Source organism: Pholis gunnellus, assembly GCF_910591455.1.
Source record: "Pholis gunnellus genome assembly, chromosome: 20".
In the NCBI taxonomy this organism is placed as follows: domain Eukaryota; kingdom Metazoa; phylum Chordata; class Actinopteri; order Perciformes; family Pholidae; genus Pholis; species Pholis gunnellus.
This window is the reverse complement of record NC_136547.1, coordinates 12,199,896-12,213,204: the sequence shown is the minus strand read 5'-3', so window position 1 is coordinate 12,213,204 and position 13,309 is coordinate 12,199,896. Positions and strand designations below refer to the sequence as shown.

Genomic DNA, 13,309 nt, shown 5'->3' with positions numbered 1-13,309 from the left:
CATACAATCTAACAATTCTGATATGAAACATTGGTATTTACAAAATAGCTCTTGGAAAAAAACAGATTCTGTACAGTACAACCTGATATAAGTTAGTTAAATTACATTGGTAGGTTTCTTAATGACCCACAAACCATTGAATTCAAGCTCTAAACATACATTTAGTTTTACTACCAAGCAGTCGGTTTAACCGACAAAGAGCTTTATAGGACTATCATTTCATGTCGCCTTAAATTCAAAAGATTTCGGAAATATTACAAATTATAACGTTGACATCGCACGAATGCCTGAAGGGACAAATTTAAACTGTGAACATGTAAACAATCGGACAGACATGGTGTCATTTTAACCCAGAAACCGTCATCAGGTGCTTCACCACCACTTTCTGCACTTGGAACATTTAAAAGAACAATACATCTCAAAATGAGACTCTTCAATTCAGAACACCAGTTCAGCACAACGCAGCGGGACCTCTCCTCACACGGCCGAGCTGCCGTCATGGCCCAGAATGTGGCTGATGTTGTGGGCAGGACGGTTGGGCTGCTTGCCGGAGTCGGCGGCCGAGGTGTTGGAGAGAGACAGCAGGGGAGACATTGGCATGGCCGAACCGTCGGTGGGCATGCCTGTGGCGATCTCGGGGAACAGGGAGGTGAGGCTGAAGTTGGATATGTGGGGGGTGATTCCGGATGAGTTGGCGATGGGCATAGGCGGCATATCTGGGAGCAAGGGGAAGCTGGCCTGGCCAAAGCCCACAGGGCGAGGCGGGGAAAGGATGGAGCCGAAGCGGTTATTGAGCGGAGGAGCGCTGCCCTTGTCGGCGCTCGGGCTGGTAAACATTTGGTTGGGAAAGTACTGGAGGGTGACATCGCTGGGCAGGCTGGGGTGAGCAGCCGGAGAATAAGACGGGTAGAAGGAGGGTAAAGTGTTTTGGGGCTCCACGGGCAGAAGGGACGGCGTACGGGAGGCGTTGGGCTGGCTGACAGGAGGGATGAATGTGGAGTTAGCATTGATGGGAGGTGGAGGGTTCATCCCTCCCTCTGGAATGAAGGGGAAACCAAAGTTTTGTGTTAGGTGTTGGTCAGGAAGCAGGTTGTTGTCGCCAGGAACCTGAGCAGCATCTGCCATGAAGCGGACGATGGTGCTGCGTCGCGCCTCTCCTCCAGACTGTGATCTGCCCAGCAGCACCCCTCCTCCCGACGGCAGAGGCAGGTGGCCCTCGGGCTCAAAGGGGTTGCTCTGTCTCAGAGTACCCGATCGAGGCCGGTCACCGGGCCTCAGCTTGGTGGGCTGAGTATCTCGGGCGATGTGGCGAGAGTGCTGGCTAACAGCTGTGGGGGGTCTGGAGGGGGCCGAGGAGCGGCCCGGCTCAGTGCTGCTGTGTGGGGTTAGAGGGTGGGGGAGACCTGTGCGTACACCTCCATGCATATTACTGCTGACCTGAGACATATGGCCCTTGTTGCCCTCTCCAAGCCGCATAGCCGGGGCTTTCTGTGTCTGGGCCACACTGGGGCTGGACGCCTTGGCCTGTAGGTCTCCTGGAGAGCTTCCAGGCACACAGCCGTACTCCATGCTGACCGGGGGACAGCACTGCACTGCTCGCTGGTGGTTGCTCTGCTCGGGCAGGTGGGGTGAAAGAAGGCTTTGCATGAAACTCTGGTGGCAACTTTCCTGCTCCCGGGGGAGGCCGACTTGTACTCCCTGTGAGCCGGGATGAGCTGCACTGTAGCGGTTACGGCCATCGGGCGGAGGGCCGACACCCATCCTGAACCCGCCCTGCTGCTGCCCCTGAGGGCCCCTCTGGGAGGACGGCACCGACTTGGGGGCCATGTCACTCCCACGAGACACCTGAGCCTCAAAGCCCCCGAGTTGATGCACTCCTCCTCCCATGGTCTTGAACGGCGGACACTCTGAGACCCGCTGAACATCAGCAGATCCTGGATGGTCGGAGGGCAAGCGATTCTGTGGGTTGTGTGCAATGCTGGCCTTCACTCGTGACGTGTCCAGGTAACCGCGGAGGTCCGGCTGCTCCTGTGTGGCACCGCGGCCCGGCTGAAGGTGGAGACCCATGCGCTGCTGCTGTTCACCGCTGGTGGAACTTTTACCGATGAGCGCCTCCGCAGAGTAGCTGGAAACGCGGTGACGCTCCTGCCGCGACGGAGCGCAGGCCAGGTCGGACGACCGGGACACCGGATTGATGGGAGGAGGGATGAGCTGCTGCTCCAGAGTCCTGGTGCTCATCATCCTCTGCATAGCGTTATGGTCCTGACCAGGATGAGGGAGACGAAGAAAGTCTTATTCATCATTCAATCAATATTAATCAACGTGTGTTCTTGTCAGCTTAAAGACATTCATATATAAACATGTGATACTTTATTCTGACTGGCAAGATATAAATAATTGTGTTTCACTCGAAATATCTCTGATGCTTTTTCACTGCAAGGCCCAGGAGAGAAAAAAGCTCCTCGGAAAAAGCATTTTGTTTTTGCTTTTTAGGATTCTTTTTCGCTGTGTAAATGTGGTCTGCTGCAACTGGGTCTTTGTAATTTAACAACCAGCCGCAAAAAATACCAGCATACCAGTTTTCTAACCCATTTGACTGCACTGACAGAAATGTCACACCGGAGGTAGTGATTATAAATCATGTAATCATAATTAAATAGCTAAAGTAATTACAAATGGCCCTCACAAGTTCCTAGTGTTTAGTGCATGCACACGTACAAAAAGCCACATATTGCAATTAAGTTGTGTACAGCCGATGTCTGATGTGGTTTAAAGGGTAAATAAAAATCTATTTAAAACTCTGTGTTGATTGGTTGGTACCACAATTACTTGTTTATCAAATGTATCAACAAATAATTTAGCACTGACGATGCCAGTTACATAAAAAGATACAGAGACAAGTACCAGAAGGTGCCACTGTACTTAACTTTCCAGTTTCATAAATTGTCATATTATCCTCTATCATCTATCCATTCCACGTGACACCAACCTTGAGGTGGTCCTGCTGGGCCAGGTGGCTGCTGTGGTGGGCCCTGGATCCCGCTGCCTGGGCGTCACAACTCTTCTCCTGGTGTCTAAAGTGCTGCTGCTGCTGCTGTTGCTGCTGCTGCTGCTGCTGCTGCTGCTGGATCTGCTGCTGTAGATGCTGCTGGTGTCTGGAGTGGGAGCTCTGCTGCTGCTGTAACTGCTGTTGCTGCTGTTGTTGGTGTTGTTGTTGTTGTTGTTGTTGTTGATGCTGCGTCTGTGGCTGCTGTTGATGTGTTTGCTGTTGGTGCTGTTGGGGATGAGCCTGTTGGTGTTGTGTTGGCTGTTGATGCTGTTGTGATTGTTGGTGAGACTGTTGTTGTTGTTGATGCTGCTGTGTGTGGGGTTGATGCTGCGTCTGTTGTTGTTGTTGTTGTTGATGTGAGTGCTGCTGCTGCTGAACTCCAGACTTCTCCAGGTGGTGCTGTTTCTGTTGCAGGCCAGCAGGTGAGCCAGTCTGACTGCCTCTGACAAGCCCTCGCTTCTTCTGCACATGCTGCTGCTGCTGCTGCTGCTCCTGCTGCTGCTGCTGAAGCGCCCTCTGGTGTAGTGAGTGGCGCTGTGCGGGGTCGGGCTGTGTCAGGTGGTGTTGCAAATGATACAGGTGGTGTCTCTGTTGCTCTTGCTGCTGCTGTTTCATGTACAGGTTTCCTCCCAGGTGCTGGCCAGGCTGGGTTGCAGCATGCTGTGCATGACCCTGGGGCAGATGAAGCACACCTGGCTGGTTCTGCTCGAGGGGTCCTTGAGGAGGGCAGTGGCCATCTGTTGGCCGAACTACCGGGCTCATGAAAGAGTTTGCGGAGAAGAGAGGGCCTCCGCTTTCTGAATTAATCCTCGTCATGACAGCGGAGGACGTGGGGGGCAGCTGTCCCACCATCATCTGGCTGTGGTCTGGTGCTTTCAGGTCCATGTGGCTGACAGTGGTAGCTGATGGAGGGCAGGGCTTGGGCCGTTTTCCAGTGTTCAGCATCACCTCTTCCTGGGCCTGCCGTTTGGAGATGATCTTCACTTGTCGCTCCCCTACACCGATTCCAGCCTGAGCCCTCATTAACGCAGTCTTCAAGGGGGTGTACTCATTCAGTTGGGCTGCACCCGAGCAGGGCGAGAGGGTGTTGTTTGGGGGTTGGGATATGTGGGCTGAGCTCCCTACAGGTGAGGGAACTGAGCCCTGTTGGACAGAGAGACTGGGAGAGCCCGGGTAGGGTTGCTGACTGGAGCTGGGCCTGATCAGGTTGTTGACGCTGAGGCTGGCCACGGTGCCGCTCTGGGATGAGCCCTGAGACTGGACCTGGGGGAGAGACTGGGAGTATGAGATGTTTTGTGGATGTCTGCTTCCAGTGGGCCCCTCCCCAGCCTGTCCTCTGACAGATACCTGCAGAGTGGGTTTAACCGTTACTGTGTCCGTGGGTTTAGTCACTTTTGCCTGCTGTCCAGTTGAGCCCCTTTCTTTATTGTTGGACACTATTGGGGGTTTTGGGGGCTCCCATGTGGCTGCGGCGGGGTTTGTTGAAGCAGTGTTCCCAGAGCAGCTTCCACTCCGCCTTCCTGGACTGTCCTGTTCTAGCATGGCCAAGGCCAGCATTTCTGCCTGCTCAGATGTGAACGTAAATGTTCCAAAGGAGCCAGATGACGCACTTATAGTGTGGCCCTGGGGAAGCATGGAGGCCACAGAGAACCCTCTGCCTCCCCCAGCCCCTGAAGACATGGGCGAGTCTGTCTGTCTGCTAGATGTCATAGGGTGCTCTATGGTTTGATCGTCAAGGTTAGTGTACACCTGTTGAGATGGGGCAAAATCCTTTCTCGAGGGAGTGCCAGAGGTTGCTGCCACCAAGCTGTCTTTCTCTGCTACTGCGGAGTGTCTCTCTACCTGAGCCTCCCTATCTCTTCGAGGAGGCTGGGGTGGCTTGATTTCAGCAGAATGACAGGGTGATGGGTGGGGAATATTCACGTCCGTCTGTTGTGTTGGCGCTCTACTGGTAGTGACCCTTTTCCTAAATTCCGAGCTTGTCGTAGGGGCCGTAACAGAGCCGTGGGCCGCAGAAAAAGTTGCTGCAGGCGATGAGAGCGCCACAGTTGTGGACACCAAGGGTAAAGTGGTGGGCTGTGGCTGTGGCAGAGGATCTTGGGTATTAGATACCTGGTGGGGACGACATATTGAAGTTGGTTGGGTAGCCTGATTTAAAGATACTGGTGCAGTTGCTGGGATAGCGCTGGTGCAGACTGGAGTCAAACATGCGGTAGAAACAGTGGTGGGAGTGTACAGCGTCTCAGTGGCACCTTCAGAACTGACCGCAGATTTGCTCTGTTTAGAAATAGAAGTGGTGGCAGCTGACTTACTTTGTGTTGTGCTAGTTGTTGAACTGGTGGTTTGCTGTTTAACCTCTGGAACTAAGAGTTTGGTTAAAGCCGAGTTGTTGCCAGAAACGATGGGTGGTTTACTCTCAATGGCCACAGCTGCACTAACTGTTGGCTTGACCGATGTGGCATTGACCGTTGTAACTGCAGTCGCCACACCACTAGTGTTGCTGAGTACAGCATCAGTCGGAGTTGCACTGACAGAGCTCTGCGAATGGGATTGCCTAAATACAGATGAGTCGCTAGATGAACTACACACAATCATTATCTGAGTGTTTTGTGTAGAGGTGATATTCCCCACAGCTTCAGTACCATTTGTCGCTGTGACAGCTGTGGTGCAAGTGGGGGGAATGTCTATGACTTTAACAGTCGAGGGCTGTAAAACTTCAGATACTGAAACTTTACTTTCTGGCTTGGCTGAAACCGCAGCGACAGGTGGTGCCTCACGGAGCTCTTTTCTTTTGGCTGGTTTAGTCCTTTTAGCTGTCGCCCTCTTTGTATTCAAAGTGGTGCGAAGCCTCTTTCCTCGACTCTTAGAGGCATTAGCCACCTGCCCGGATTTGACTGGGCTGAAAGAAGGGACCTGTAGCTGCCGGGCAGGTGGAGCAAGTGCGGTTCCAGGGACGGGTGCCGGAGCAGGAGGCTGCTTCTGTTGGACTACTGATAATGAAGCAGCTGGAAGCTGACTGTTATTCTGGCTACAAATGGTAAGTGGAAGGCCCTGAGAGATGCTCTGATTGAGGCTGCTGAGTGCACCTAAACTGTTGAGGGCAACATTAGTAGTTGGTTCCTCAGTGGTGGTGGGCTGGACCAGCTGGAGTGTACTCTGGCCCGCATGGGAGCTGGATTTGTCAGAAGTCTTCATGGGCTGCAAAGCAAACACCTGGCCATTCACAGTGATAGTCTGTGGGGTTGGAGGAACCGGTGGGGAAGAGGAGGCCTGTGTGACCTGAAGGGGATGGTTCACATGAGGCTGAACAGGGCGTGGGAGAATGTGCACCAGCTGCTTTCCCCCAACACTCTGTAAGGAAGTGGCAGGTGTTGAACTACTGCTTGTGGATATCTGAGTGGACACAACAGGTACTGCAGTGGGCACAGCAGCAGGCACCATGCCAACCTGAGGATTCTGAGGGGCAGGTGCAACCTGATTGGGTGCCTGGATGATTACGATATGCTGACATGGTGGCTGATTTGTTATTTCCTCCCTTACAACTGACTGGTTTGGGCAAGAACTGGCCTGCTGCAGGATGACCACACTTGGGTTGTTAGTGTTCTGTTGGGCCGTTACACCTGAGGCTGTCCCTCCAGTTGAGTTGACCTGCAGCACCTGCATGGTCTGAAGGAGGGGCAGCACAGTGGCCTGGGGCTGAGGGATGAGGGCGGTCGGATGATGGGGAACCAATGACGCTGCTTTAAGTACAGCAGACTGGGGCTGCGACGGCACGACGGCAGAGTGGGCCACCACACCTGGCTGGGGTACTATGGCTGACTGGGAGAGAACAGCACACTGTTGGGGGGCTAGAACAGGCTGAGGCTTAGCCTGGTTCAGGATTGCTGGCCGCAGCTGGGGTGGCCTCTGAAAGGGCTGTGCTTGAATGTGTGCTGTAATGGGGGCTTGCTGTACAGGCACATGTGGTTGCATCTGTATTTGAATGGGGTGGACCGAGGCTTTGTTGCCCATTGGACACACAGTCACCTGCTGGACAGTCTGGGTGGTGTTGATGACCTCTTGGGCGGGCAGACTCTGGCAGACTGGCTGCACTGTGTTTCCCGCCATCTGCAGCGTTGTCCAGGTCGTCTGTGTGCTGCCCGCCGCCCCAGCCCTAAGAAGGGCTTGGCTGTTGGGGATAGCAGTGTAACTTACAGTCCTCATGGCAGTGTCCTGTGTGGCCCAAGAGCAAACCTCTGAGGCTGCTCTGGATGTGGCTATAGCCTGGGCGAGTGTGGTCAGATTGGACACCGGCTGCGCAGGGCTTTCAGTATGGAGCTGTGGCGCTGAAGTGGCTGCTATGGTGAAGGTCGGGACTGAGGCGGCGGGCTGTGGTTGTTGGGGAAGGACTGTGGTGGCTGCTGGGATCTGGAGGGTGATGTACGACACAGAGGGTGGCAGAGTGGGGGCTGCAGCCGGTGTCTCGACCACACACTGCTCTATCATTCTGAGGCCTGTTGTAGATTGGTTGGGTGTGGCAGTCGACCCAGGGAGAAGTGTAGGGGTGGAAGAAGAGGTGTTAACTTGCAACAGGGCTCCATTAACTCTCAACCTGGCACTGACCTCAGAAGGTGGCTGAAGAATTAATGTTTCAGAAGGCGGTTTAGCTGGGCTAGTCTCCTTCCCTGCTGGGCACTTTACAATGCCATTGGAGTTGACGACGATCTCTTTTGGGAGTTGGTGATTGGGGGTCACCTTTGCCACCTTGGTGCAACGCTGTTTGCCCTTCCAGTGAATTGTGGGGTCTTCTAGGATGTTAATATCATGAGCTTTAAGGAGCTCGATGTACTGAGCACTCTCCCTCCTCAACTCCTCCGTCTGACGCCGCAGCCGACGGATCTCCTCAGCTGCACACAGACCAAGCACACATACTCGTACGTTAATAACTCTAAATGCACGTACTGCATGACTATTGTAAAAACAACAAGAGGTGTACAATTATTAAACTTCACCTTGGACTTGATCGCCTCCTTCCAGAAGCAAGGTGTCATTTTGTTTCTTCAGTTCAGTGATGTAACGAAAGGCCTGATCCAAGATCATGTTCTTACTCTATGGATGAGGGGATATTAAAATATAACACAGTTAGCTGGCCTGTGTAGACACCATAATATTGTACTGCAAAACAGTGATGCCAGACTGTCTCTCACCTGTTTTAGGGCGATGGAACAGGGGAGAAGATTACCAATGCGGTTGATCCCGGCATTAATCTTCTCTTTTCTGTGTCTCTCAACTATATAGAGAAGAGACAGCACTTTAATGTCCAGTTACACTTATAGTGACCACCACCAGTTAGAGAAACCATTCACTAAGCAGCGAGGAACAGACGCATAACAGGAGAAATTATTTCACCTGCATTGTGAGATTCTTTGTTTTTCTTCTTTCTGCAAAACAAAACATTGTTCCAATTATGTATCTAAGTGCCTCAACTGATATTTTGGTTACAACAGCAACAGACAGCAGATATCTGGAACATCCTTACTTGGGTTTACGAGCAGGTGTCTGAGTTTCAGTCATCTCTGGCATTCTGTCCCAACAGCCTGATGAGGTACCAGTCAACGCATTTAACAGTTGGACCTTAAATCCCTCCCGTGACCGTCCTGCAATGAACAGAGGATGCATTTTGAATAAGTATGATGACACCAGACTGTCTTAACACCAAAGAAAACCACCCAGATGCATGTATCCAGTAGTAATGTCGTCGTAGATATAAGACACTGTTAAACCACACTGAGCTTCTCACGTTACTAATACTAGATGCTAACAAGCTGGTGTTGATTAACCTAGCTCTACAGCTAACCTAAACTAATTTACCTGCTATTACAGCATTGTTACAGCATGTTTAATTGCACAGAGTTGTGAGTCCAGGTTTATTTTGTTGACAGCAAGCGAAATTCTGATCCCGTCACTTAGCTAACCAGCAAGAAACTAGCAACATGAGCAATTACCTATTAAGCTATCTTTCAGTTAGCTAACTGGCTAATAGCTAGCTTACTATACCGTTACCGACGTAATTATTAAGCAAACTACTGGCGTATTTCTTCGCGTCCCTGTTGATAAAAGGCTGCTAATGGCTGGTAGTTTCCACTAACCTCAAGCCTCAACATTTTTGAGACTGTCTGTCGCTGAGAGTACTTTTGAGATTGAAGGCTAACTGTTGGCTAGCTAAGCATTAAACTCAACTCATTTCTCAAAACAATCTAGCTACACCTAACCTGGTGCAGAAAGGGGCGGGCCCTCGAGGAGCTGACAGCCAATGGCATTCCAGATGTGGGAGTTTTCAGCCAATCATGACGGGCACGGAGGGATATATTTGTTGTACTATGCAGTATGTCTTCAAATTAATTTTCAACCGTAATTATGTGCGTTTAGCTAGTAATTAAACAGAATATAGAATAAGACAATTAGTAAAACATTTACTGCAAATAGTAATTCCTTTATTTAGACGTTAAAAAGTCTTACAATATAGAGCTCCAGAAAAGATAAAATTCTTCAAAGAAAGGGAAAACATGCTTATACTACAGTGGAGAGGACACAACTCTCCTTGCATGCAGAGGGAACAGAGCTTCCTCTGGGTAAAACACTGTTCAAGAGACCATACCAAAAACTGCCCCACTATCAGACGAGCTTCAAAACACAATGGTGTGTCTAACAGAAGCTGACTGAGGCAGGTAGTTATGGACCAATTCTGAAAGGTGGCTACAAAAAGGTGCCAAAGGTGTTTCAGGTAAGATGTCTCAAAACACGTCCATGTGTTTAGAGACATATCTCACACACCGTCATTATACTACTGAAAATAATGCCCAAATCCAATCCCAAACATTCTAATTCAAACATCAAGACTATGTGGAGTGTACTTCTCAGAAACATTCAATACAATACTTAGTTTGTTTCTCTTACTTTAATGTTTTCACTCTTAGTAGTAAACCCAGGAGAACCTCTGAACCATTTGCAATTTTAAATGTAAAAAATAAAAATTACAGTTTGAAGGGGAATTAAATTAACAGGCTGGAAAATAAAGTTATGCAGAAATCATGAGCGGTGACAACGTCTTCCCACCACCTCAAAACCGGTCAGCCTTCTTTACACCCGAACCGAGGGGACACATTTCTGCTTTCCCCCTCTGGTCGTGACATATCAACAAGCTGGTCAGACTCATTTCCCATAATTCCCACGGTTCAGGTGGTGAGGGAATAGAGTTGTGACGGTTCCACGTAACAGCTCAAAGCGTCACTCCAAGCTGACCAGCTGGTACTTGTGTGTCAGTGACGGACTTTCAAACACTTTTACAGCTTCTAACCAACTGTTTTCTTTTGCTCAACAGTAAAGATTTGTCCCCATTAGCTTTATAACCGCATAAAAACAACTCAAACACAAACAGTATGATTTGCAAACACCACACCCTCCACCTTAACCAAGTCTAAACTGTCTTAAGTTGGCATCTTTGTCAATCGGAGCACTTTTGAATACTGAGCTTTTAGTCGTTGTCAATTATCTGTATGAGGACACGGAGCAATAAAATATGCAAAAATCAGAGGGGACCCCTTTGCAAAATAAATGCAGCATTTTTTTGTAATTTAAATTTGTTTTCTCTTTTAGCGTCCTTTGAAGAAAGTCATGAATTGTGTCGACCCTGGGGCATTTGTCACAGTTCTGTTTCTGTGGAGCACAACTGTGCTCTTTCCAAACGCTGTGCCCCTACTCTGCCTTCTGAAGCTCTCCGGTGGGCGGTGCACATGGGCTGCGCAGACTCTTCTGCAACACATGGGCGTCTGCGGGCTCTATCCTCTTGTAGTAATTCTTTTTTGTTTCGATGATCTCAAAGCCAAACTTCTGGTAAAAGTGAATGGCTGACTCATTGCTGATCTGCACATGACTGTGGAGAGGGAAAGGAGAAATTGAGTTAGTGGTAGAACAGTTTGATGAATCACTCAACAAGTAACAATGGAATGAAACTAGTTGGTTTTGCTACAGCTGAAAGAATCAGTCAATTCGATCAGTTTCCGTAAAAAAAAAGATCAAATGTACAGTACGCTGAAAATATGCGCTAACTAAATCCACTAAAGCTACAATGGCATCTCCTCATACACCTTCTGCAATTAAGGCACTCACAGGTAAATGTTGTCAAAAGTGCCATCCTTCTCACAGATGTTTAGCACATGATTCAGCATCTTTGTACCTGCAAAGACAAAAGCGACAAAAGGCACAGTTGGAGAAACAAAACTCAAGATCACACGGTGCACTGCAGGACCTTCTAGAAATGCGGCGCTCCTTACCTATTCCAAGTCTACGGTAGGGTGCTAGACAGCCCAGCGTCATGATGTACAGTCTCTTCTGGTTCTGAGAGTGGTCCACTCTGCAGCACACAGCTCCCACTGCAATGTCATTGAAGTATGCTGCAAGAGAAAGAGGACTAAAACGTCACCGACAGACAGGGGATCCGTAGTTCCTTCTAACTGAAGAACCTTTGTCTACGGACCCAAGCAGTTAAGGAAAAATGGTTTTCATCCATGTAGAAGAATCCTGACAGTAACGTCCCCTTCTAGTATCTCACTGTTACCAGAAATTCATTAGCTTCATGCTTTAAGAGAAAATGTTTTGATGTTCTTTGAGGGTAAGCTACATGAGCGATGTTTCTTACCTAGCTTTGCAAGCTCTCCAACTTCCAGTACATCTTTGTAAAACTTGTCGTTGTAGCTGACAGGGAAGATGACCTGGTTCAGACGTTTCAGCTGCTTTATGTTGTGGGGCGTAACGTCCCCCAGCTCGATCCGGCTACTGGAACAAGAGCAAAACGGTCAACTGGCTGGCAACAAGTACACTTTTGTGACTCAAATGCAATTAGCAGCTTTGAAATCTAGCTTAATACTGTTTATTGACAAAACAAAATATATGCTAAATCTGAAACAATTAATCTATTACTTTACTCAATCAACAGAAAATTAAGCCATTTAGATCATTATTCAAACAAACTGCTGAACATTATCGGGCTAATCATAAAGCTGAAGCCCCTGGAAGAAATGAATCCCTCAAAGTAAAATTAAATGGCCAAACCATGTGTAGTGGAAGCTGTTCCACTGACATAATTGTCACACATTACTTCAGGTGACAGACACAATCCACCTAAATCACCCTTTCACACAAACACAAATACCTGAAGCTAATGATTGTGATATCCATGCTTCATATGAACAAGGCACCTGCTAAAACCAAGAGACCAGATAACCTGAGGATGTGTGTGTCATAAAGGGTGACACAAACAACTCTCTCTACAGTTTGTACGATTGAGGGGTTCACTGTGGTATTTATAGGAGACAACACATCCAAAAAACAGCTGTTGGTCACGTGTCCTGTTCATCAAGATGTGGAAACACACTCTGAAGTTGAGTGTAACGTTATCGCGGTAACTGACACAGGGTTAGGTTACTGTGCCAGAAACTTGTTCAGCTAACTTTGTCAACTGACTTGGCTACGATACCACAACTGAAGTTCAGTTGAGTCGACTGAGAAGTGAATTATCTCAGATCCAGGGTCTGTTTAGCTTCAACTTAGCAAAGTGAGGTTTCCTGACTCAGCTTCCCAGTAGCAGCTAACGTTAGCTACTAAGTTAGTTGTGAGAGACCACTAGCTAAAAGAACCGACACACGGCTGACGTTCACGAGCACATCCGTGACTGAACGGTTTCGGTAACAGCGCTGTCGTTTGTAGTTTAAATAAAAGTAGCTTAGCAAGCTAGCTAGCCTCTCCTCCCCGCCTCCCCTTGTAGAAAAAAACAGACATGAAAAACTTTACTCGTGCTAAGCTACTTATCCGTGACTCAAAAGCTTACACTCACCCTTTCATTGTAAACAGATTATATCCCTTATTTTCGATGAGGCTGAACTTTAGAGTAGTTTTGGGTAAAAAAGGAGGAATTTTGACAGAGTTAGGGTCGGGGATGGCTCCCGTTTTACCCTCCACATGTAGCTAGTTGCGGTGGTTGCAGTTAGCTTAGCCGCCGCACTCCTTCCACGACTGTGTGGAGACTGTCAACCCTGACCCCCGCATGCGCACAAGCACTGCTGCATATTGAAGTAGGAGTTTTGTATTCCTGAGTTTGGTCTCTCAGGATGTCTTTTGCCCGTCAAGCGAAAGGTTGACAGTATATTAAAACAGCCATGTAGAATACTTTGGATAATGCTTTATTTGACTTCTACAGTAATAATATTTATTTTCGTCAAATTT

At 48.9% G+C, this 13,309-nt stretch overlaps 2 protein-coding genes across 3 annotated transcripts; both read right to left on the bottom strand.

Annotated features, from left to right (window-relative positions):
* Positions 1-23: 23 nt before the first annotated feature.
* Positions 24-9,289, bottom strand: usf3 (upstream transcription factor family member 3). The gene is made up of 7 exons (XM_079181583.1): positions 9,178-9,289; positions 8,568-8,685; positions 8,438-8,469; positions 8,236-8,318; positions 8,041-8,137; positions 2,990-7,935; positions 24-2,262 (listed from the first exon to the last, which is right to left on the bottom strand). The coding sequence occupies exons 2-7, from the start codon at positions 8,609-8,611 to the stop codon at positions 478-480; spliced, it is 6,987 nt and encodes a 2,328-aa protein (XP_079037709.1). The 5' UTR covers positions 8,612-8,685; positions 9,178-9,289; the 3' UTR covers positions 24-477.
* Positions 9,290-9,967: 678 nt separating this feature from the next.
* On the bottom strand, positions 9,968-13,109 carry naa50 (N-alpha-acetyltransferase 50, NatE catalytic subunit). 2 transcript variants are annotated; one of them, XM_079181237.1, is made up of 5 exons: positions 12,921-13,109; positions 11,727-11,863; positions 11,362-11,481; positions 11,198-11,264; positions 9,968-10,961 (listed from the first exon to the last, which is right to left on the bottom strand). In XM_079181237.1, exons 1-5 carry the CDS (start codon positions 12,926-12,928, stop codon positions 10,784-10,786), a joined length of 510 nt encoding a protein of 169 aa, XP_079037363.1. In that variant the 5' UTR covers positions 12,929-13,109; the 3' UTR covers positions 9,968-10,783. The 2 variants fall into 2 exon arrangements, with proteins under 2 accessions (XP_079037363.1, XP_079037364.1); XM_079181238.1 differs by having other exon boundaries at positions 11,727-11,860.
* Positions 13,110-13,309: the final 200 nt, after the last annotated feature.